Raw genomic sequence first — 24147 nt, forward strand, 5'->3', positions numbered from 1 at the left:
GATGCCGTTATTTAACGACCATTGTATTTTGATTTCTTTACTTATGACAAGCGAGAGATAAAGTTCAGGCACACTTAAGGATGGAGGGGGCATAAATTAAAGGAAGTGTACTACAGGAGGGTGCGGGTGCTTGAGGGCGGATGAGCAGAGGGTGGGGCACCCTGGTCATACGGCCAGCACTGACCCCAGAGGAGGTCAGAGGTACTGGGCAGGAAGGAGTTGGACCCTTGGAGCCAGAAAAACTCTGCTTCCCGGAAGAACCTCGTGGGGGCTGGGCAAACACATATATAGGCAGAGTGTAGGTGTCCAGCCAGGCCACTGGCCCCCGCTGCTGGAGCATCATGACAGCTGTGACGCTCCTGAGCCTGGCCCTGCTGGGAAGCGCCTGCGCCTGCTCCACCAGCACCTCGTATGAGGCGGGCATTGTGTGCCGCATCACCAAATCTGCCCTTCTGGTGTGTAAGTGCCTGCCTATCTCTGTGCAGCGGGGCTTTCTCTCGGGACGTCTGCTGTGGTCAGAAGCCAGCCAGCACTGGATCAGGGCTGCACCCTGGCAGCTTGGGGGCAAGGGTGGAGGGAGGTGGGGGAGGAAGAGAGGGAGGGAGAAAGAGATGAGCTGTGAGAGTGAGGTGAGGGGCAGCCTTTCTCCTCCGACTACACATTCAAGATCAAGGTTGCTGGTGCCCGCTAGATGTCAAATAGTCAGGTTTGCGGAGGACCCTGAGTCAATCTGTAGTTACAGTCCCTGTAACCTGAGGGAACCAGGTTAGGGACAAAGCTAGGGATTATGTGTCCTTGGTGATAGAAGCCAACCTGTGGCCAGAGTCAGGCTGTGTGACCTTCGCTCTCCTGCTTTCTCTGTGACTCGGCCTGAGGATGATATGCGGAGGTTAAGTTGTGTTATCTACACAGAATATTCCATAGTATTCGTACTGGGAGCCAGGGGTCTGGGTGCGGCTGGAGCTGGGGGATATCATTTTTGACTAGAATCATGAAGTTCCCAAGTGTTGGGAAGTATAGCCTAGAATATGAGCAGGGTCTGTGGAAGGGGTTCTGTGTTTCCTGAGGACTACCCCACCCCGCTCCCACCCAGAGGCCTGTTGGTGGGGGGCTCATCCCAGAGAGGCTGGACAGTGAATGGTCCAGACTCGGCTGGTGGAAGGTGAGCTTTGCCCAGTGTGCAGCTCCCCACCACTCAGCTCTCCTTCCAGTGAACCAGGAGACAGGCAAGGTCATCCAGACGGCCTTCCAGAGAGCCTCCTACCCAGACATCAAGGGGGAGAGGTCCATGATGCTCCTTGGCCGAGTCAAGTATGGTCTGCACAAGTGAGTGGCGGGACGGGGGGGGGGGGCTGGAGGGGAGGAGCTTGGGACATACTGTGGACCCAGGGAGGGGGAGCAGCAGGATCGAGGCCCCGACCTGATGTGCTTTCCCCTGCTTCTGTCCAAGTGCAGGGGACCCCAGGGTGACCGGCCTGTACTCCCCTCCACAGCAGCCTCTGTAGGAGTCGGGCCTCGAGGACCTCTTTCATCTGGGATAGGAAGACGAGGCAAAGAGAGGCAGTACGCTGAGATTTCTTGGCCAAACGAGTCTCCTGACTTGAATGGGATCGTGGTCAGGCCCAAGATCAGGCTGTGTGGGCCTGATGCTTTTAAGCTGTGTTTTATGTTTTTATTATTGCATCTCCCCAAGGGCCCAGCTTGGCCAATAAGAGGGAGGAGAGTGTGCAGGTCAGGCTGTTTAGAGGTCACGCTGCGCAGCAGGCGCGCCTGAGTCCTCAGTGCAGCTCCTGGGACTCAACTTTCTGTGTGTCTCAGGCCCCAAACCCAGGGAAGAGACTGTTCTCAGACCGTATCTTTGTTTTAAAACCAACATCCTCTTCCCCAGACCCCTAAAACAGACCCAGGACAGTCACCTGTCCCTCTTTAGAGCCACTAGGGGGCGCTGGTGGTGCTGGAATGCCTCCCTGAGGACAGTTACTGGTGGAGAGGGGCCAGGAGGCAGCCAGGGCTCTGTTTGATCTTGAGTGTCAGTTTCTCTTTCTGTATAATGAGGACAATGACATTCATGTCCTATGTCACAACAGGCCAGACACTGCGAAACAGACAGGCTGTCCTGGGAACTGTTAAAAGAGACATGACTTTACCAGGTGTGGTGGCACACGCCTTTAATCCCAGCACTCAGGAGGCAGAGGCAGGAGGATCTCTGTGAGTTTGAGGCCAGCCTGGTCTACAGAGCGAGTTCCAGGACAGCCAGGGTTACACAGAGAAACTTTGGAGAGAGAGAGAGAGAGAGAGAGAGAGAGAGAGAGAGAGAGAGACCCTTTAACACATTAGCAGCAGACCAGACCAGATTGCCCAAGAATAGATTTCATTTCAATGTAAGTGTTGCCCACACTACCATGGCTCGATAATCAGGGACTGGGGATTGGCTGTGACTGAAATCACTGCGTACAATGGGGATTCTTTACCCCATTGTCTACGAAAGGAGCAGAATAAAATGTAATGGGAAAGAAAGGTCTGGGGAGAAGGCTGAGTCTGTAAAGAGCCTACCACACATGCAAGAGGACCTGAGTTCAGGTCGCGAACACTCAAGCAGAAGCCGAGCATGGCGGCACGTACCTGCGTCTTAGTCAGGGTCCCTATCGCTATGATGAAACACCATGGCCAAAGCAACTCGGGGAGGACGGGGCTCATTTAGCTCACACTTCTGCATCACAGCCCATCACTGAAGGAAGTCAGGGCAGGATCTCAAACAGGACAGGAACACGGAGGCAGGAGCTGATGCACAGGCCATGGAAGGGTGCTGCTTACTGGCTTGCTCCTTGTGGCTTTCTCACTCTGCTTTCTTACAGAACCACTAGCCCAGGGGTGGCCCCACCCACAATGGGCTGGGCCCTCCCTTATCAATGAATGACTAATTATGAAAATGCCATATGGGCTTGCATACAGCCTGACCTTTTTGTTTGTTTGTTTGTTTTTGTTTTTCCAGACAGGGTTTCTTTGTATAGCCTCGGCTGTCCTATACAGCCCGATCTTATTTTTCTTTTTCTTTTTTTTTAAAGATTTATTTATTTATTATGTATACAGCATATATGCCTACAGGCCAGAAGAGGGCACCAGATCTCATTACAGATGGTTGTGAGCTACCATGTGGTTGGTTGCTGGGAATTGAACTCAGGACCTCTGGAAGGGCAGTCAGTGCTCTTAACCTCTGAGCCATCTCCCAACCCCCCCCCCACACACACACCCCACCCCCGATCTTATTTTTCTCAACTGAGGCTCCCTCCTCTCTGATGACTTTTTAGCATGTGTTAACATAAAACTAGCCAGTACAACCTGTAACCACAGTGCTGGAGGAGAATCAGGCAGATCCCTGGAGCTCATTGGCCGGAGTGCATTGGCCAACTAGTCTAGACAACTGTTGAGTTCCAGGTTTAGAGAGAGACCCTGTCTTCTAAACAATGTTGAGAATGACCAAAGAAAACACCTGACATTGATCTCTGGCCTCCACACATGTGCACACATGCATATATGCACACACCCACATGAACACACACACACACACACACACACACACACACACACACACACACCAGGTGTGGTGGCACACACTTGTAATGAAGATAGGAAGACCCCTGAGGCTCAGTGATCAGCCAGCCTAGCCTGGGTGGTCAGTTCTTGACCAGTGAGAGACTCTGTCTCAAACCAACCAACAAAAAAGGGCAGACGGCATCAGAGGAGTGCCACCAGAGGTTGTCCTCTGGTCCCCACATCCATACATGTGTACGTATGCACCTGGGTACACAGGAACACACACAGAGACTCACAGCTCCCCCCACACACACACACCAGACAGAGAGAACACGGGGGGGGGGGGAGACAGGGAGAGAGAGAGAGAGAGAGAGAGAGAGAGAACACCCAAAGGCGAAGCTTTAATACTTGTTTTTCACTGCTAGCATCTATCACAGAGACTTATATAATGCAGGCTTTGAGGTGGGGCAGGCCAAAGATGAAATTCCAGCTCCATAAAAGCCTTGTGAAGCCACCCCGATTCTCTGGGCCACTCTACCTCAGCCGGTGACATAGGTCTCCCCCACTTTCATATCCCCACACCTGCATGGTCCCCTCTGTGGATTAGGAGGTGAACATTTCAGGTGGGGGTCGTTGTCCTGTCTAATACCCTTCCCCAGTCCCATAGGCAGCTTTCTGGGAGACCCAGGTTCCTGGGGGTGACTCCAGGGTGCATTTACCCCCAGGATGGCAGACAGGGCTGGACCTCTCGAGCATGTGGAGAGGCAGCGATAGCCCCTCCCTGCCCATAGTGCGCCTCCTTACTACCTACCGTCTGTCCTCACAGCATCCAGATCAGCCACCTGTCCATTGCCAACAGCCAGGTTGAGCTGGTGGAGGCCAAATCTGTTGATGTCTCCATTCAGAACGCATCCGTGATCTTCAAGGGGACCCTGAACTATGGCTACAAGGGCACCTGGGGGTGAGCATTCGCATTAGCTCTTGAGCCACCTGCTGGCCTCTCAGTGACTATAAAGGAACACAGGGGCAGTTTTGTGAGGGTGTTGGGACTTGGCTTTTTGCAGGTTGAACATTGAACAGTCTGTGGACTTGGAGATCGAGGCGGCCATTGACCTCCAGATCAATACGCAGCTGAGTATGTTGGCTACTCTGGGAAGGTGGGAGGCCAGGCTACAGGGATGGAAGACCGAGTCCATGGGTGTTCTGAGGCCTCAGGAGGGGCAAGCTGGGACAGGAAGGCCAGAGCTGGCCACGCTTCCGGCTGGCCTGGGCTGCCCATGGGTGCTGCCTTGTAGCCCAGGCTGCCCTGATGGGTGTTGGGCTTTTACAGCCTGTGACTCTGGCAATGTACGGACTGATGCCCCTGACTGCTCCATCTCCTTCCATAAGCTGCTTCTGCACCTCCACGGGGAGCGTGAGTAAGTCACCACCTCTGAGAACTCCTTCTTATACCCCAGGCCTGTCAGTGTGCTCCCTCCTCCGAGGGGTCATTCCCAGCCCCTTCCCATTAGTGAACCCTTAAAACCCAGCAACAGCAACAACAGCTCCGTTACTGAGCATACACTATGTGATAAAGAGTGTTCTAACCTCACTGCACAGAGAGAAGCCTAAGGTTCAGAGAAGCTCCAGGAACATAATCAAGGACAAATGTGGATAGCAGGGGGCAGCTGGAGTCTGGGAACTGCAGAGAGTCATCTCTCCGCCCTTCAGCAAATGGGTTCATGCATGGGTGCAGACTCCGGCATGTCCACATGCATGGAAAATAAAAGTGTGACAGGAAGTGGGACCTCTGGGGAAAGCCTATGGTAGCAATGTGGTTGACATGGGTTCCAGGCCTCCTGAGTTCAGTATTCTCTGCTGTGAGGTGTGGGGGGGGGTGTGCTAATGTCTGCTTCCTGGGCTCCTGGAGGATTCTGAGGGCAGAGGAACCCTGAAGGCTGCTTAGCATGCAGTAGGTACTCAATGCATGCACACGACTACGTGGAGACCCACTGTGATGCTTGGTCCCTTCAGGCCTGGGTGGATTAAGCAGCTGTTCACAAATATCATCTCCTTCACCCTGAAGCTGGTCCTGAAGGGACAGGTAGGTGAAGCCAGACCAGAGTCACGCCCGGGAACCAGGCCTCCTCGTCCCCTGTCTCTTCATCCCCGGTACCCATTCCCAGTGCAGCCATTCAGACACAGCTAGACAGAGGCATCACCTGCCTCTTATCTGGCCTCCTTGCCTGCCTGATAAACAGCTTGAGCTGTCTACTCCAGGTCTGCAAGGAAATCAACGTCATCTCCAACATCATGGCTGACTTTGTCCAGACAAGGGCTGGTGAGTTCTGTCTTCATGGTTTTATTGTGTGCCATTGGGGCAGCCACTCCTTTATGTGGCTTTTACTAACCTGAGAGTCATTTCCTCTTGGAGATGCAGCTTTTTAAGCTGACCTTGGGTGAGGCACTGAACCCCTGAACCTCAGTTTCCCTGTTGGTAATATAGAGGTAATAATAGCACTTTACCCCACAGGGTAGCAAGAAAATTGACTGAAAAACAAGTGGAAATGTAAAGAACGTAAGACAGTAGCTGGGCCTTCGCCAGCGCTTATTTTCGCACCTAGATTTCTCAGCATCCCATTCTCCTGCTGCTAAGCCCAGCAGCAACTACATATTCAACAGCAAATGGATGGATGAGGAGATGGAGACCTCCCTGAGGGGGGCTGCAATCTCATCCCTACTTCCCATCAGGCCTTGAGCTAAGGGGGAGCTCCCACGAGCCTGTGCACTGTGGAAGGAACCATCGGGACTGTGTTGTCCAGTAAGGACATTCCTGTGTCACTGGGAGGAACACAGAGAGGCCTGGGTGCTGTGAGGAGTAGGTGGTCCTGTCCTGTCGGGTACTAACGGACAGAGTCACCGTTGGTTGACCTACTACTCACCCAACAGTTGGCTTCTAGCTAGGCAGTCCTCCTAGCCCCGTTTTACTAATGATGACTAGTTTATAAGCTGACAGGACACTCCCCACACTCCAAACAAGAAGTGGAAGAGAGGATTCAAACAATTGGTCCTTTAGCCGCTGAGCACTGGACCTGGCCACCTAGTCCTTGCTCCCTGAAGAAGGGCAAAGAAGAGCAATGAAGCTCCAGGTCAAGAGCCTTGGGGACTTCCGCAGGATGAGTCAGGAAGGGAGACCTCCATCGCCCCAGGTACCCTGGCAACATCCCAGCCTTCTGTCCAGGATGCAGAGCAGCCACACAGTATGGGACAGCCAGCTGCCTTCCCCACCACCACCATCACCGGGGAAACCTGGATTAGGAACCTTTGAGCTTCTGGGGGAACATGAGGAGGCCCTGTCCATCAGGGAGTAGAGTGAGAGCCCACAGGAGTGGAGGTGGGATAGAGACACAGAACTCAACTGGGCTGGGTCCCATACCTACCTCTGAGCCCACGCTGACTAGTGGGACTGGTGGCTACAGAGCCCTTAGGGACTGCAGAGGAACAAGTATTTGCTGTCGACTCCTTTGTGAGAAACAACTGCAGCCCCCTGTTGGACCTGGGAGAAGACTACTGGGAAAAAAGATTAGTAGACTTGCTCACAGTGTTGCGAGCTCACTCTCTCATGCTTTTGCACAGATGAATTAAATGAACACAGCCCTGAGGTAGATGTTGTCCTCGGAGGTGAGGACAAGAGTCCCTAAGGAGGTCAGGTCATGTCATCATCTGCTGTTGCCACTCGCAGTTTGGATCTGGGGTTACAGCCTGGACTTGGACTCCGAACCCTTCTCCCACAAGATCTTCCTCAGCATGGAACTGCCCAGACAGACAGTAGCTGGGAAAAGAGAGTAAAGCAGTGTCCACCCTTAGCCCTGTTCCACAGACGGGAGCGCCTCTCTGGAGCATTTGGAGCAAAGAACCCCTCAGCCAGGGCCAGCCCCATCCACAGGGTCCATTGACCTTTGCTTCCCCACAGCCAGCATCCTCTCAGATGGAGACATCGAGGTGGACATTTCCTTGACAAGATCACCTGTCATCACGGCCACCTACCTTGAGTCCCATCATAAGGTAGGCGTGTTAGGAGGGAGCAGGACTTTTCCTGCTGTACTCGTGGGTTTGGCCCTTACCCTCTACTCCCTACCCACAGAAGCCAAGTAATCCCTCACCACACCTCTGCAAGACATTTTATGACATGAACAGAAAGCAGGGCCTCAGTTCATGTGCCCATGCCCTCTGCAGGTGCTAGGGTACCCCACACCCTGTCCAGCACTGGCTCCATTACAAAATGCTTATTTCCCTTCTGTCCTCCTCAATAGCACTCACTCAGGGTAGCCACGCCCTCTCGTAGGATCTGGTGAAAGCCCTGGACCCCCTATCACCTGAGACATGGGTTGGACAACTGTAACAAAGAGACCCTAGAGAACAGCTTGAAGGCCACAGCAGTTCAGCTTCCCTGGGGTATCTGGCCGATGCAGTGTTAGTGTGCACAATACAACCGTGCTGTGACCTGAATGACACACCCACTCTTCTCACACCCTACGGGCCTGGCCTCTATCACAGGGTCACCTGGCTGAGAAGGTTATTCCATGACACTGTGACCCTGGCTAAGACCTGGGTGTTATAGAACTGAGAGAGAGAGAGAGAGAGAGAGAGAGAGAGAGAGAGAGAGAGAGAGAGAGAGAGAGAAAGAGAGAGAGAAAGAAAGAGAGAGAGGCAATTATCTCTCCAATGGGGCTTGTCCCTAGGAAAGTGACCAAAAGGAATACTTCAGGAGGGTGTGGACGCCGATGAAGACCCTCTAAAACATGTGGGTGGCCATGGTCAGTGGGCAAGGAACTAAGAGTGGCTTGTCTTTCTCACTCTGTTGGCTGGGACTAGTGGCCATTGACTGTCAGCTCCCTGAGGTGCAGGGCTGGTGGCCAGGGTGGGAGCATGGAGAACCACCGTCCAGCTGCTCTGATTGTCGTCTCTGGAGTGTCGGCCTGGGAAGTGGTGACCATGCCCACCTGCCTCGCCTCACACTGCTCTCGGAGCATTTCAGGCAATTTAGCTGTGTTCATTGAATGAATGGATGTCTGGCTGGGAGGAAATTGAGTGCGACTGTCCCTCAGTTTCCCCATCTGTCTTCAACTAGACGCTTTGCTTTCTAAAGCTCCACTCTTCTCCCTGAGGCCGGCTGCTGAGCCCAGCAGGGCTAAGGAGAAGGGCATCCACTACACCAGTTTCTTCCAGGGTCATTTCATCTACAAGAACATCTCCGAGGTCCTCCCTCTCCCGGCCTTCTCGCCCACACTGCTGGGGGACGCCCGAATGCTCTACTTCTGGTTCTCTGAGCAAGTCCTCGACTCCTTAGCCAAGGTCGCCTTCCAGGATGGCCGCCTCCAGCTCAGCCTGGAAGAGGCAGAGTTCAGGGTAAGGGGCAGGGTGGGCTTCAGGGACAACCCAGGTGTGATGGTCTGGGTGTCGGTCAAAGGAGCCATGAACCACTGAAGCTGCAGCCATAATATTAAATTCTAGCAGTTATTGGTGCCCACTACGTGTAGTGTGTAAGAGTCACCGATCCATGAAACAATAGATTAATTGCAGATATTTTCGGCACATGGTAATTTCACAAATTACCTGCTTTTAACATCGGCGCTGATGCATTTTTGTTGCACCGCCTGTAGGTGAGTAGTGCTGCCACTTTCAATAGGCAAACGCATTCAACCAAAAATACGGAATACAAAGAAGCCTGAGAGGATAGGTGGCTTGTCCCAGACAGCCCAGATCAGAAGAGTGACCCACAGCCAGCACCTTCCACAGCCGCTTAGCCGGCTTCCAGTCCACGCTTTCCAGTGAATTAATGGGGGAAACTGGGCTCCTAGAGGGAAGACCGCAAGGTCCCGAAGCCTGGGCGTCCCGAGCCTCCAGCGAGGTCAGGGTTTCTTATACTCTACCCTTCCCAGATCTTCTCTGGGGGTTGTGTTTCAGGGAGGGGTCCAGTCCACGACATTGCGCCCACGTCTGACGTGTCTTTCTGAGGAGTAACGGCGCCCACACTCACCCTTTCTCTTGTAGGCAGTTCTAGAGACGTGGCACTTCCACCCTAGCCAGGAAATCATTCCGGAGGTAAGTTCTTGTCGCCTGGAGTTTAGTTTATGCACTCGATCGTGCCCCTGCTTCAGGAGCTCTCCTGTCCCCAGCCAGTCTCAGCAGTGGGGACATGTATACGAACAAGGACGAGCTCCTGGGTGTCCAGCCCGAGCTAAAGCTTTCTGCTGATTATGTCATTTGGAACTTTGTATAAGCCTGAGGGCCAGACACTGTTCTGAGTGCCAGTCTCACACGGGGCAGCCTAGTGAATGGCAGCACTACCCTTGGGGCAGCCACGATGACTCTGAAGATTATTCCCCACACCCCTGCTCCATACCAAGTCCATAGGGTCTGGGGGGATGGAACCCCAGGATTAGCCCCAGGCTCTCTCAGAGGGCCTAGACAACGGGCTGTCACTACTCACCATTGACTCTGAACCCAGCCTCAGATGGGCTTTCTGGACGTCCCAGCTTCTCCTCTGCTAAGCGGTGATGATGTCTGTAAACCTGTTTCTCAAGGTGAGGTCCTAGTCTTGAAGGGACCATTGCCCTTTCTGGGTGAACCCCTCCAGCCTCCTGTGGTGGCTGCTTGGGTATTTTCATACCACCCTAAACTCTCCAGATGCTCTCCCAGCTTCGTACCACCCCCTTCCCACAAACTCAGTAACTCTATGCAGCTGCTTCTCCCAGAGAGGCCCCAACAGAGCTCACCTCTGATGCACACCCCACTCACCCCCGCCTGCTCCTCCTTGGAGAAGTGGGGAGTATTCCTGGCCTAGCAGTGATGGCCCTTCCCTTCTGAAATTCCTGCCTTCCCTTCCCAGCCTAGACTGCTTCCTCCTTCCAGAGATACAACTCAGAACATAGGCAAACCTCTGACTTGTCCTCCTCATCCTCACACTGAGTGCCATCGTGATGTCCACACCTCCGACTTGTCCTCCTCATCCCCACACTGAGGGCCACCGTGGTGTCCACACCCCTGACTTGTCCTCCTCATCCCCACACTGAGGGCCATTGTGGTGTCCACACCCCTGACTTGTCCTCCTCATCCCCACACTGAGGGCCACCGTGATGTCCACACCCCTGAGTTGTCCTCCTCATCCCCACACTGAGGGCCACCGTGATGTCCACACCTCCGACTTGTCCTCCTCATCCCCACACTGAGGGCCATTGTGGTGTCCACACCCCTGACTTGTCCTCCTCATCCCCACACCGAGGTCCACCGTGGTGTCCACACCACTGTAAGGTCTGTCCACTTCTCCCTGCTTTCATTGCCAAGCCCAGGCCCAGCTACTATGGGGGTCTCTGCGACCTCAAAGGCTGCAGAGAGATGGTCAACACAACTCAGTAGTCGGTGTTGCTTCAAACTTCTGGAGTCGGACTCTGAGGGTTTATTTTTTGCATATTGAAGCATAGCACAATTTGATGAAAACTATTCTGCTAATAATTAACTCAGTCCCATGTGCAAAACAAAGCATACATACATCTCCTTGAGGAACAAAGTAAGCTAAATACAGATCAGACACGACTTGGTTCTCTATAGATTGAGAGGGAAAAAATCATGATGAGGTCTATTTTTGTGTTAAATGTTCATGATGAGGTCTATTTTTGTGTTAAATGTTCATGATGAGGTCTATTTTTGTGTTAAATGTTCCGCTCAGGAAGTCCTGCACCTTGCTAGACTCAGTTACAAATGTATCCTTCAGTCCCTGTGTTCAGGGATTGCTCTTTGCTCCGGTTGCTTTTTGTGCTGCTGCTGCTGCTGCTGCTGTTTGGAGACAGGGCTTTGCCGCCATATGCATGGATCACGCTAGCCTCAAATTCATCATGTAGCCCAGGCTGCTCTCCAACTTTTATCTTGCTACAGCTGGGATTGCAAGTGTTCACACCATGGCTCGGCCTTTAATCTACACCATTCGCCCTGCCTGAACCTCCTTGTGGCTTCCTTTGGTGAGGGTACTTTTCAGTGTTCTTTCCACAGACAGGAAATATCTTTCTCCGAGTTGTACATCTCATCGATTTCTGAGGGCACCAAAGCCCAGAGACATGCCCCTACCTCAGTGCCACATCCTCTCTGGTGTCTCAGGGCTTCGCTGCGTACAGTTTCACCTCTCAGCTGGCTCCCCACAAAGCCTGTCTCCGGAACCTAGGATCGTCCCTTTATTTTGAGCTCAGCTATATGTTAAGTAAAGCTCTTATCTGGGGTGCTCACTGGCTGAGTGGTGCATTTAGGACAAGCTGCTGGCCCAGTCCCACAGGCTGCAGGTCCTGTAGCTCTGCCCAGCTGACCTGCTCGACTTCCTTCCTTGTGTGGGCTAAGCTCCACCCACAGGGCCTCTGCTAGCTGGCCACCAGAGTGTTCCCCACCCCCTTCGCATCTGATTCTTTTCCATCTACAGGGTAGCCCTCTCCTACCTCCTGGTCTAAGTCACAGACTTGTACCCCGGCCTGGTTCCTCTCTCCTTTCACCCACTCTTTGCTTGCAATTGTACACTTTGTTTGGGGATGCTCTAACCAGTGTTGGGCTTTGCTGGCAGACCATGCGTGTTTGGTTGTCTGCTGAATCCAGCTCCTGGTCAGAGCTCAAGTTAATAAGGTCCCCATAGATATTAGAAGCATCAGCAGGCTGTCAAATCTTTCTGCCCCTCCTCTTTCTCGTGTGTGTGTGTGTGTGTGTGTGTGTGTGTGTGTGTGTGTGTGTGTGTGTGTGTGTTTGTGTTTTCAAGACAGGGTTTCCCTGTGTAGTCCTGGCTGTCCTGGAACTTGCTCTGTAGCCCAGGCTGGCCTCAAACTCAGAGATTCACCTGCCTCTGGCTCTTGAGTTCTGGGATTAAAGGCATGTGCCACCATGCCTGGCTTTAAGAACAACAACAAAACTCTCTATTCTTTTTATCACCCCTACTGGATCCCCAGTAGGACCAGCCCTCGGCTCTGCGTGTGGGTGTTCTCATATATTCCTCACTGCTGTCACCCCCATTTCACAGACCAGGAAAGTGAGACCACAAACCTAAGTGACTGTGTCCCTCCCACGCCCCTGGGGATGGGCAGGGAAACAAGAGCTTCTGCTCTCCCCCATACAGATAACAAAACTCAGGGCCCGAAGAGTCTTAACTTCTTTTTAAATTTTTTGTTTATTTATTTAATTTTATGTATATGAATGTTTTGTCTGCATGTCTGTATGTGCACCATATGTGTGCCTGGTGCCCATGGAGTTCAGAAGAGGGCGTCAGATCCCCTGGAATGGAATTACAGACTATTGTGAGCCACCCTGTGGGTGCTGGGAATCAAGTCAGGGTCCTCCTGAAGAGCAGCAGCACTCTTAACTGGTGGGCCGTCTCTCCAGCCCGAGTCCTAACATCTTGCTGCATCACTGTTAGTTGGTGTTGAGGAATAGCCCAGAGGCACTGCCCCAAGCTGTTTTTACCCACCCGGAACTCCAGTCTGATCCCTCCAGTCTCTGAGGGCAGTGGCCAGAGCCCTTCTGATGGCCCCTGTTCCAATCACAGGATCCCTGTCTCTCCACAGCTGTTCCGTGGCTTCCTCGGCAGCCCAGGCCGAGTCACTGTCCACTGCCCGAGGAGGCCCACAATCTCCTGCCAGAACAAGGGTGTGGTGGTCAGTTCTCCCGTCATGGTGGACTTTCTCTTCCCACATAAGGATGGGCAAGATTCTGCGACTCACACTTTTGAAGAGGTGAGATGGGTGCCGGGGTTTGGAGCGTGGTGGTCGTCAGAATCTATCCATTCTTTTCGCCCTGTCTGCTGGGATCCATTGTTTCCTACCCATGGCTCCTGTTCCTCACAATTGTGGGATGTGAGCCAGGAGGTGTCGACAAGATGCCTCAGCTTTACTAATGTCCTCCTACGTGGAGCGTTGGCACATAGATATTTGTCATTTAGGTCTAAAACACTGCCACCATCTGCCTCTGTCCACATCCTCTAGACCATATGGATTTCCAGTTTCCCCATGTTGTGGGTTTTAGGAAAGAAGCATAGTGTGTGTATGTGCTGGACTTGTCGCTGAGAGTCCCATGTAGGGTCTGGGGTGGCACCCAGGATCAAGTACACACTGGCATTTCTCCTGTTTCATAGCCACATGAAGCAAGGCCAGGACTGGGTACCAAGCCCCCTCTGAGGGGCTAGGTTTCATCAACTCAGAAACACGAGCTTAGATGCTAGGGCAGTTGTAACGAAGGAGCCGAGGGCCAGTCTGGTTTCCAAGGCTCTTCAAGATATCCTCAATGCTTTTTAGTACCTCAAGTTCTAAAGAGAGCAGGCATGACATCTACTCCTACAATCGCAATTTTGGAAAGCTGGGCAGGAGGGTTGTGGGTTAAAAGTAATCCTGAGTTACACAGGGAACCCTGTCTGAAAAAAATCCATACCCCAAATAAAAAATCCCCCCCCCAAAATCCTAAAGGCAAAAGCAGTGAAGCCTATCACAGAAATGCTGACATTTGAAGGAAGCACAGTACCGACAGACCCAGTGCCCAGGGTCACACCCACCTCACAAGGAGCGTGGATAGGTTTCCTTCAGACGAGTCCCTTAAAAACAAACCAACTCCTTAGTTTTACATTTCAATTTCTTCAGAATATTTTAATTAGTCCAGAGAGATGACCAAGTTCAATTCCTGAGACCCATGCAGTGGAAGGAGAAAATCAACTCCCAGGAGTTGTTCTCTGACCTCTACACACTCACCACAGCGTGCACATGGATGGACACACACCAAGTAAATAAAAACGTAATGAAACGTTGAACATTTGGTGAACTTATGCATGTGTGCACACACACATACGCGCGCGTGCGCACCAGCACACACACACACACACACACACACACACGTATACATATGCACAAGTGCACAGTCTACATCTGGAGTCAGAGAGCAGCTTTTAGGAGCTGGGTCTCTCCTTTCGCCATGTGGATCCCAGGGACTGAACTCAGGTGTCTGGCTCCGTGAGAGACGCGTTTACACACTGCTCCATCTTGCCAGCCCAAACGCCTTATTTTTTTTCTAATAACTTCAGATTTGAACAAAAGTCACCAAGCTAGGACAAAGTGTCTATCGCCGCAGTCCTGCTTGTACAATGTTAATCTTTCCACAAATGCGACAAAGAGATCACCATGGCTGAGCCCTTAGTGGCTGGCTCTAGACTTCACCTGAACCTTATGCATTTCCCCCACTCATCTCCTTTTGTGCCAAGCAAGATCCAGTCCACGGAGCATATGGCCTTCAGACATTTCAAAAGTCCTCAGGTTTTTGTCTTGATCTGTTTGTTTAACCTTTTTGTGTCTTTAAGAACCCGAGAAGTTCAGAGTAGTCATTCAAGGAAAAAAAATTATTCAATGACATTTGTTAATGCTGGAAGAGGCCGGTGTCCGCAAGGACAGGGGCCACTACAGTGTATCTTTAAGGAAGCGGGTAGTAGACATGGGTACTGGGCTCAACTCCAAATAAGGCTTGGCCAAGGGGGAATTGACAGCCAAGGGTAAGAGCAGGGAGTCAGGGAAGAGTGTGAAGGAACCGACCTAACAGGATTCTTGCTGATGGTGGTCAGGGTATCACCCTCACAGGAGCAGGTGGAGGATGAGTCCCCTGGTCAGATGGGAGGGAGGCCTGATACTGAGGGTATGCCGTGGTTCTAAGAGGATGTTTGGGAATGTGACTGAAGTTCGGCCAAGCCACAACCTTTGGTCAGAGCACGGGAGGCCCCTATCAAGCCCCTCCCATGTCACTCTTTATCCTCCTTCCCCGACTCCCCAGTCCTTTTCTCCCTCTCCACTCCTGGACGCCCCTCTTGTTTACGAACTTGGCTCTGCACATTAGCGGCCTCCATGAACTGCTGTTACCCAGGATGTTGGATGGGAAAGCTTCCAGAAAACTGAGCTAGTTAGAGCCTCAGGGACCACAGGCTGGTGTCTTGGTGGCTTGAGACATCCCAGTGTGGATGTTTGGGGTGAGTGAGGGTTTCAGGTGAGGCTGGAGGTAGGCTGAGACTGTGCCCGTAAGCTCAGAGGGCAAAGGAGGAAGCTGGGGCACAGAAGGCTATTGGGTGGGGTGGGAGGAGAATGCATGGCTGGCACTGTATGCTGGCTAGACTGAGGGGACATTAAACTGAGTTCTGGTGGGAGTAGCCCTAAAGAAATAGTGGGCTTACCCCTTCCTGGACAGAGGTAGGTCTGGGGGCATGGAGCAAGGGGGCATTTTCTCAGGGCCTCAGCTCACATTTGTCCTTGAGTCAACTTCTGCATTCGCTATACACGAATTCTTTTCAGCATCATGAATTCCTACCATGGCCCAGGCCATATGAATCCCGACCTCATGAAGCACATAGCCTAGTGGGCAGAGAAAGAGTAACTGACCATCCAAGCAAAAGACTACACTTTTAAAATTTTGCCTGGAGCTATAAAATTGAAAAGTACGCCCAATAAAGGTGCTTAGGTAACTTTGACTCAACATCAAGGTTATTTGAAGGCCATTTGGTACCTGGGTCTCCCAGGTAGACATGTTTTGAGCATGACCCAGGAAGGCTGGCAGGGCACAGATTTCTGGGCCCATCTCCAGAGTGTCTGGCTCATAACCATTAGGCAGACCCCAGGAACGTGCATTCCCAACACACTCCTGGTTCCTGGTGCTTCTGACCATGGAACAGTCCTGGAGATGCCGCTCTCCAGGATCCTGGATCTGAGTGTGAAAATGCAAACACATCCAGCTACCAGCAGAGGACGCCTCGGCTCTCCTGAAGGGTGGCTTTGCTTTGGAGGTGGAGAAGGGAAGCGATTCGCCCAAGTCCTGGTCGTTGGTCATTTCAGACCTACCAGGAAGAAGCAGATGAGCAAGTGGACAGGACCAGGGTCCTGAGTCCAAAGCTGCAGGTGCTGGGGACATTCTTCAGTTTTGTCTTTTCAATCTCCCACCCCCAACCCCGCCTCTGCTGTGGAACTCAGGACCTGTGTGTCCTCGGCAGGTGCCCCATCACAGAACTACCCCAGCCCTATCACCCCCCACGCACCTCGCTTCATCTGTGTGTATGCGGTATACTCACATGTATGTGCTCCTGGTTGCACACACGTGTGTATACCTAGGTGCTAGATGTTGACATCCAGTATTTTCTCTACTGTTCTGTACCATTTCCTTCCTTCCTTCCTTCCTTCCTTCCTTCCTTCCTTCCTTTCTTTTCTTTTCTTTTCTTTTTTAACACAATTGCTTTATAGGATGCATTTGATGCAAGATGTCGCATATTGTCACTTTGCTGTCACTTAATTCTCTAACATAGCTCCTTTTGATTCTTTTCTTAGAAGTCTTTTCCTCACGTTTGGTTTTTATTTCCATTTCTAGTGCTGAGGATGGAACCTGAGGCATGCTAGTAAAGCACTCTATCACTAACTGTGTCTCCAACTTCCATTAATTTTCAGAAGACCAGTAGCTCAGCCTGCTCCTAGAATTCCCCAGACCCACTGTTCCTTATGCCTCAGTGCAGAGGGCAGAGAGCTCGGCTTCCAGGAGGGCTCGGCTCACAGCATCTGGCTTCTCTCCCCAGGATATTGTCGCTACCATCCAGGCCTCCTATTCCAAGAAAAAGCTCTTCTTAAGCCTGGTGGATTTCCAGTATGTCTTATGGTTTGGGGGAAGAGAGTGGGTGGACTCGAAAAGGTCTTTGGCCTGTAGGGCCAAGCATGGTGCTGGGACCTGGGTGGGGGTCTGTGGCCAGTCCTTTTGAGAACTTAGGAATATCTGCAGGGAGAGAAGAGCCCTCCTTAGTGTCAGCACTGGGAGGAGGAAGCATCAGCATGGAGAGTGAGCCTGGCTTGACCTGTGCAAAGGCAAATATATAGAGAGGCTTCTGGAGGGTGGAGACCTTGGACGTAAGAGACGAGCTCTGAGAAAGGAGGGTGTTGTGGGTTGCTGCCCAAAGCAGGGCTAGATCTCCACGCCCCCCTCCCCTTCTTTTCTTTGTGCATGTGGTTGGGTGCTGAGGATGAGGCCGAGGGCCTTTCATTTGCTAGGCAAGCGTTCTACTGAGGGGTTATGCTTCAGGCCATTGCTTTTTTGAGACAGGATCTCGTGGTATACTCCAAGCTGGCCAGGAACTTGTGATCTTTTTTGCCTGAGCCTCAAGAGGACTAGGTTACAGGTATATGTCAGCATGTTCAGCTAAGGTCTAACTCCCTTTTTCTTCTCCAATCTTATTTCAGGATTAAACCGAAGACAACCTCCAACACGGCTGAGGTAGGTAGTCTTGGAAGAGCTAAGTTCTGGGGAAAAACAGGCAGAGGCTGTAAAAGAAAAGGGGCAATAGGACCCTCCTGGGTCTCTTCTATAACTTTTCTTCTGCTCTCTGACAGATGAAACATTGTTTTTGCAGAAATGGGATCAGGGTAAACTTAAATGAGAAAGAAGGCAGGGGAATACTGGATAGGTAGCCTCTCCCTGGACACCAGTTTCCCTTCTGTGGAATGGGACAACAACCCTAGCCTAGAAGGGACCTCTGGGAAGGAGCAGAGGGTCTGGGTTCAGATGCACATTCTTATGGCGTGTGAATGATGAGTGCTTGTCAGAGCTTTGTGGCCGTCTGCCTCACGGGTCACTTCTGTGATCTGAAGAGCACTCACCACGGGCCTCTGCTTGACAGACCTCCGAGTCCATCCAGAGCTTCCTGCAGCTGCTGATCACCACAGTAGGCATCCCTGAGGTCATGTCTCGTAAGTGTGGGCCCCAGGAAAGGACGGGGTGGGGTGTCTGGCTTTACCTTGTCCCCACCTCCAGATTGTTCATCGCAGAGGCCCCCTCCCAAGCAGAGCCTGAAGTAGCTCTGGTTCTCAAGCCGGTTGGGTGTCCCCAGTCTCTTCCCGGCTGACAATGTGTAACAACGGTGATCAGGTACACAGACCCTTGATTCTGGCTCACACTGAAAGCACTGGATCTGCCACCTCACTGCTGTCTAAACCGACTTTAGGAACCCAGGTCTCAGCCAGGGGTGGTGGTGCACACCTTTATTCTCAGTGCTTGGAAGGCAGAAGCAGGTAGATCTCCAAGGGTTCAAGGTCAGCCTGGTCTGCAAAATGAGTTCCAGGACAACCAGGAATATGTAGAGAGACCCTGTCTGAAAAATAAAATAAAATAAGAAATAAGGACACAGGTCTCCCAATGGCAACTAGATATGTCAGAAAAAATCCTGACAGCTGGGGGCAGCCACTCAATGGGAGCCTGGGACAAGCCTCAGTTTCCAAAACTTCCTACAAAATGAGAGCATCAGATTTACTGCTCCCCAGATTCCCTGGGAACCTTGACACTGTAGGGTCTCTGTCCATATGTAGCCACTCCCCTGGTGGCATCTCACACAGGGGTGTGCAGAGGACACTCCAAAGAGAGCCTGTGAGGAACTGTGTTCCCTTCCACATAGGAATATTTAGTTGGCTGCACCTTCATTTTGAATATCTGCTTATCTACATGGCTTTGGTAAGACACAGAAAGAAGAGAAACTGACTGTGTGTCTTGGTCTTGCTCAGCCTCAGTTTCCCCCATCAATATGATGATGCTAAAGCTATAGGGAAACTGCATATGCTGGTGCCAGCCTATAAAGACATCTATTTGGGGGCTGGAGAGATGGCTCAGAGGTTAAGAGCACTGGCTGCTCTTCTAGATCTTCCAGAGGTCCTGAGTTCAATTCCCAGTAACCACATGGTGGCTCACAACCATCTGTAATGAGATCTGGTGCCCTCTTCTGGTATGCAGGTATACATGCAGGCAGAACATTGTATACATAATAAAATAAATCTTTAAAAAAAAAAGACATCTATTTGGGAGGCTGAGGCAGGGGGATCACAAGAGCAAACCCTTGCCTGAGCTATGGAGCAAGTTCAGTTCAGGCATTGCCTAGGCAACTTATCGAGACCTAGGAGAGAAGAGAGGAGAGAGGAGAGAGGAGAGACAGAGAGACAGAGAGAGAAACTAGTATTGTGAGACCCCAGGTTCAAACACCGGTACTATAAAAACTAAACAAATGAATACCACAGATGGTGAAGTAGATGGATAGGGAGATTTTCTGTGTGACCGCAAAGAGCACTGAGAAGCTCCGGGTGTGAGGCGTGGACCACTAGGGAGTGAGAGCTGCAGCAGCTGGCTAAGAGAGGCTCCCCGAATGCCATCAGTTCCAACATTTCCCTCTGGGGCTGCCCAGGCGCTCCAACCAAGGCCTGGGGCTTGGCCCTGCTCCCTAAAATGAGCTGACTTGGCTCCCTCCCCTGCCTAGGGCTGGAGGTGGCATTGACAACCCTCATGAACAACAAAGGCTTGGACCTTTTCGACATCATCAACCCCGAGATCATCACTCGTGATGTGAGTATGAAGTCGTCCCTAGCCCCATCTCTTGGGCGGTCAGAGAGCTGTTCACGTTTGGTTTCTGTGCTGTGATGAAGCGCTCTGGCCAAAAGCAACTCAGAGGAGGAGAGGTTCATCTCAGCTTTCAGGTTATAGTCTGTTACTGTAGGAGTCAGGGCGGGAACTTGAGACAGAAACTGTGGAGGAATGCCGCTTGCTGGGTCACTCAGGCTCATGCTTACTTAGATAACTGTCTTATATAGCCCAGGACAATCCACCCAGGAAATGGTGCTGCCCACACTGTGCTGGGCCAACTTACATCAATTAACAATCAAGACAGCCTCCCACCCCCACCCAGACATGTCCACATGCTAATCTGAACTAGGCCATTCCTGGTTGAGGTTTCTCTCGGACGACTCTAGACTGTGTCAACCAGATAACCACCTTGGAGTGATCGGTAGCTACTAGAAAGCGGCTCTCTCCTGGCGACTCAGGAGCCAGCATGGCCTGCCCCTGTCTCCTGCAGGGCTTCCTGATGCTGCAGATGGACTTCGGCTTCCCAGAGCACCTGCTGGTGGACTTCCTGCAGAGCCTGAGCTAGGAGGCCGGTAGGGCTGGGACCAAAGGCATGCATCCAACTCACAATGGAACAGGAACATCCGAATGCTGGCATCTCTTGTGTGTGGCTCAGAGTGGGGGCAAGGAGATGGGGTGCCCCTGCCTTCCCAATTTTTAAGTCCTGCTGCCATTAAATGTTCTGTCCAGGATCTGGGAATGTCCTTCTTAGGAAGGGGAACAAGGGGACAGAGCATGGGAGGGACACGTCTTACCCACCGTGCCCATGTGCTGAATCAATCTGTAACAATGCCCCTCTGGTAGGTACCCCTACTTACGACCCTCCAGGGCCATCTGCTGTGGAATCTGTGGACGTCACCCCCACCCTCTAGCAACTGCTTTCCTAGCTCATATAGCGTATGTGCACCACTCAAGGGCCTTAATTCAGACTGGAAGCCTGAGGGACACCAAGTGGCCAAGACACACAGAACACATCCATGCATTTCCTCAGGAGCAAGGCACACACTCTAATCTGGATACAGAGAAGAAAAGGCAACGTGTTGGGGACTGTGAGTAGTTCAGAGACTGGCTGAGCAGAATACCAGTGGCAGACTTGTCACAGTGATATCCTGGGGTGCCGCCCAAGCAGCAGGAACCCCCCACACACATGAGATGTCATAGAAGGAACACTCCATTCCAGCAGGTGTCCACTCCCCCTACAGGGTACGAAGTCCTAAATGGCTAAGCCTGGGTGAAATGCCCAAATCCTGACTCAGCTACTTTGATGGACAGCAGGCTTTCACACCAGGGAAGATCACAGCCAGGGTGGAAGCCATACCTGAACACACACCTTCATCTTCTAGTAGCCAGGGACGGAGGGGCTATTTGAGTCACATTTTAAAGGCTGAGTAGGAATTTACTAAGTAGCCATATGAGAAAAGATGCTAGAGCCAGAGCGGACATGTGGGATCCGGAAATGTCACTCCCTAACTTGGTGACACACTAATCATTTTGTTCATTGACGTTTCCATCCCCTCCTCTGACTAGCTTCCTGCCTGAGTCCAAGTGGAGTATCTGATTCATCCCGTCCCATGTGGTTCCCACCCTGCAGGGTGAGGGGGGCAGGAAGTGAAGAGGACGGGAGACTCCGAGGTGGGTAGGGAGCACAAGGGCCTTGTAGGAGTCTGGCTTTCCACTGAAGAGAAAGACAGGGCCCTGAATAGGCAAGTCAACTCAACTTTAACGCCGAAGAGAAGGTCCTCTCGGCAGACTTCCCGTCCTCCCCGCCCCTAGGCTCCAGCACAAAGGTTCTTCCATCTCAGTCTTGGAAGGTTTTCTCCAGGCATATGACCACTCCACTGGCCCAGTGGGTGGCTTGTCCTGCCGTCTCCCACCCCTCAGAACGCACGTTGTGGCAGTATTGAGAAGTGATTGGCTGTTTGAGAGGAACTCATGCGTTTTTCAGAGACTCGGCTGAAGGGTCGTGAGCTCCTGTCAATCAGGAGTGCACTGGGGACTCCCAGAGCAGACTGTTAGAAAGCTGGGCCACCCTTGTCTTCTGCCCCCTCATCTGGGGCTCCATGCCTGTTTTTCCTATTGGGAGTTGAAGCAGTGTGATGCCTTCTTTAAAGCCGTACTCGAAGACAGCGGCTCTCAACCTGGGGTCATGATCGTCAGAAAATATATCTTTCTTGTGGTCTTAGGAACTGAGAAACTGCTCAGTAGCAAACTACAATTATGAAGGAACAACAAATAAATTTTTTTGTTTTGGTTTTGGTTTTTTGAGACAGGGTTTCTCTGTGTAGTTTTGGTACCTGTCCTAGATCTCACTGTTAGACCAGGCTGGCCTCGAACTCACAGAGATCCACCTGGCTCTGCCTCCCAAATGCTGAGATTAAAGGTGTGCACCACCGCTGCCCAGCACAACAAAATAATTTTAAGGTTGGGGTCACCACAACATACTGTATTAAAGGTCTGCAGCCTTAGGAAGGCTGAGAACCACTGCTCTAGGACTTTAGGCTATTAAGTTTACCATGAGCAAAGTAAATTTGACATTTTTAAAATGCATGTACATGCATTCATGAATCTATGTGTTCATCTGTGTGCAGGTGTGTGTGTGTGTGTGTGTGTGTGTGCCTGCATGTAGAGGCCAGAGGGTGAATTCGCTTGTCTACAGAAATGCTGTCTCTCTCTCTTTGACCGGGTCTCTCACTGGCCTGGAACTCACCAGTTAGGCTAGACTGTTTGCCAGTAAAGCCCAGGCATCCTCCCTCTTTTCCACAGCCTGAGTCCACAGCATCCCTGTTCTCTTCTGCCCTTCGATCTCAGAGCAAGAGTCTGAGACCAGAAGCAGCCAGGAACGTGGGGAGGGTTCTTGAAAGGCCCCCCGCAAAAACGCTTTCTAGGGGCTGGAGAGATGGCTCCGCCATGAAGAGCTCTTGCTGCTCCAGCAGAGGGCCCAGGTTTGGCTCTAAGCTTCCTCATGGTGGCTCACAGCTGCCCCTAACTCCAATTCCAGGGGATCCAATGCCATCTTCTGGTCTCTGAGGGCACCAGGCATGCATGTAGCATACATACATACATACATACATACATACATACATACAGGCAAAGCACTCCTACACATAAAATAAACATGTCTTAAGAAAAGGAAAGTGTGCACCAGCCCCAGAGGTCCAACAGGGAATTCCAGGCTTTATTTACACTGTTGTCTTCTAGGGCAGCGAAACCAAGTTAGAAGCCGCGGTGGACCGAAACTTCTCCCTTAAGGGGCCCCCAAAACCCAAGGCCTTCCCTTAATGCCACAGAGCAAAAACGGGAGATCTTGCCACCCAGGCAGCTCCCCTCCCCTGCCCAGAAATTCTTGCACCGCCAAGGGCATTCTGAGAAGTCCTCTAGAGTGTCACTCCTGCAATCCCACCCTAGCTGGGACCCGGGAGCGAATCCTTGAGCCATAATGGAAAGCAGATGTAGCCCCCCAGCATCCTTCTCTGTCACTGTAGAACAGGTCTCCTGTGACAGTGGGGGGAGGCACTTACAGGTCACCAAAAGGTGCCGGGAGAGCATGTAGCAGGACCTATGGCAGCTCAGAGAGCAGAGGCTTGTTAGAACAGAAGCAAAGAGCCAGACTCTCTCACAAACCTACTCCCCACCCCCCCACCCCCCAACTCCCAGTTCAGAAGCTCTGCGTGGGCTGATCTCTAAAGATCAGGACAATCATGGCCCAGGCCAGATGCTGGCAGACCTGATTAGAATCCATTGCCTGGAGGCTGTACCTTCTGCTCTATCCAGACAGCAAACAGTGCTTCCCCTGGCCAGGGCCCTGAGGGCGTATCTTGCCACCACAGATGTTGGCACCAGGCTGAGTAGGGACTAGGCCTTAGGAAGATGAGTGAGATGTTTTTGCCAAACAAGGAACCCTTCCCACCTCCTTGGGGTGTGGAGAACCATTTGTCTTACAGTCATCCAAGGGATGCCTTTTTTTTTTTTTTTTTTTGGATTTATTTATTTTATGTATATGAGTGCACTATCTGCAATACGACTTTATGCCAGAGGAGGGCATCAGATCCCACTATAGATGGTTGTGAGCCACCATGTGGTTCTGGGAATTGAACTCAGAACCTCTGGGAGAGCAGAGTCATCTCTCCAGCCCCCACTCCTATCCCCGGAATACTTTTACCCATAAGTCCC

The 24147-nt window shown here is 51.8% G+C and overlaps 1 protein-coding gene across 1 annotated transcript; it reads left to right on the forward strand.

Annotated features, from left to right (window-relative positions):
• The first annotated feature begins 294 nt into the window (after positions 1-294).
• LOC114694505 (cholesteryl ester transfer protein) lies at positions 295-20669 on the forward strand. The gene is made up of 16 exons (XM_028871465.2): positions 295-459; positions 1212-1326; positions 4361-4495; positions 4599-4669; positions 4865-4952; positions 5548-5617; positions 5794-5854; positions 7487-7578; positions 8743-8922; positions 9568-9618; positions 13107-13274; positions 17123-17190; positions 17778-17811; positions 18215-18284; positions 19835-19920; positions 20429-20669. The coding sequence occupies exons 1-16, from the start codon at positions 342-344 to the stop codon at positions 20501-20503; spliced, it is 1482 nt and encodes a 493-aa protein (XP_028727298.1). The 5' UTR covers positions 295-341; the 3' UTR covers positions 20504-20669.
• The last annotated feature ends 3478 nt before the right edge of the window (positions 20670-24147 follow it).

The sequence above is a fragment of the Peromyscus leucopus genome, chromosome 5 (genome assembly GCF_004664715.2).
Source record: "Peromyscus leucopus breed LL Stock chromosome 5, UCI_PerLeu_2.1, whole genome shotgun sequence".
NCBI classification, from domain to species: domain Eukaryota; kingdom Metazoa; phylum Chordata; class Mammalia; order Rodentia; family Cricetidae; genus Peromyscus; species Peromyscus leucopus.

Excerpts from the sequence above, each read along its gene's own strand:
- LOC114694505 (XM_028871465.2), top strand. The coding sequence starts at position 342 with ATGACAGCTGTGACGCTCCTGAGCCTGGCCCTGCTGGGAAGCGCCTGC. Across the intron at positions 4,670-4,864 it reads CCAGATCAATACGCAGCTGA|CCTGTGACTCTGGCAATGTA; the intron begins GTATGTTGGCTA and ends GGGCTTTTACAG. Across the intron at positions 13,275-17,122 it reads CGACTCACACTTTTGAAGAG|GATATTGTCGCTACCATCCA; the intron begins GTGAGATGGGTG and ends TTCTCTCCCCAG.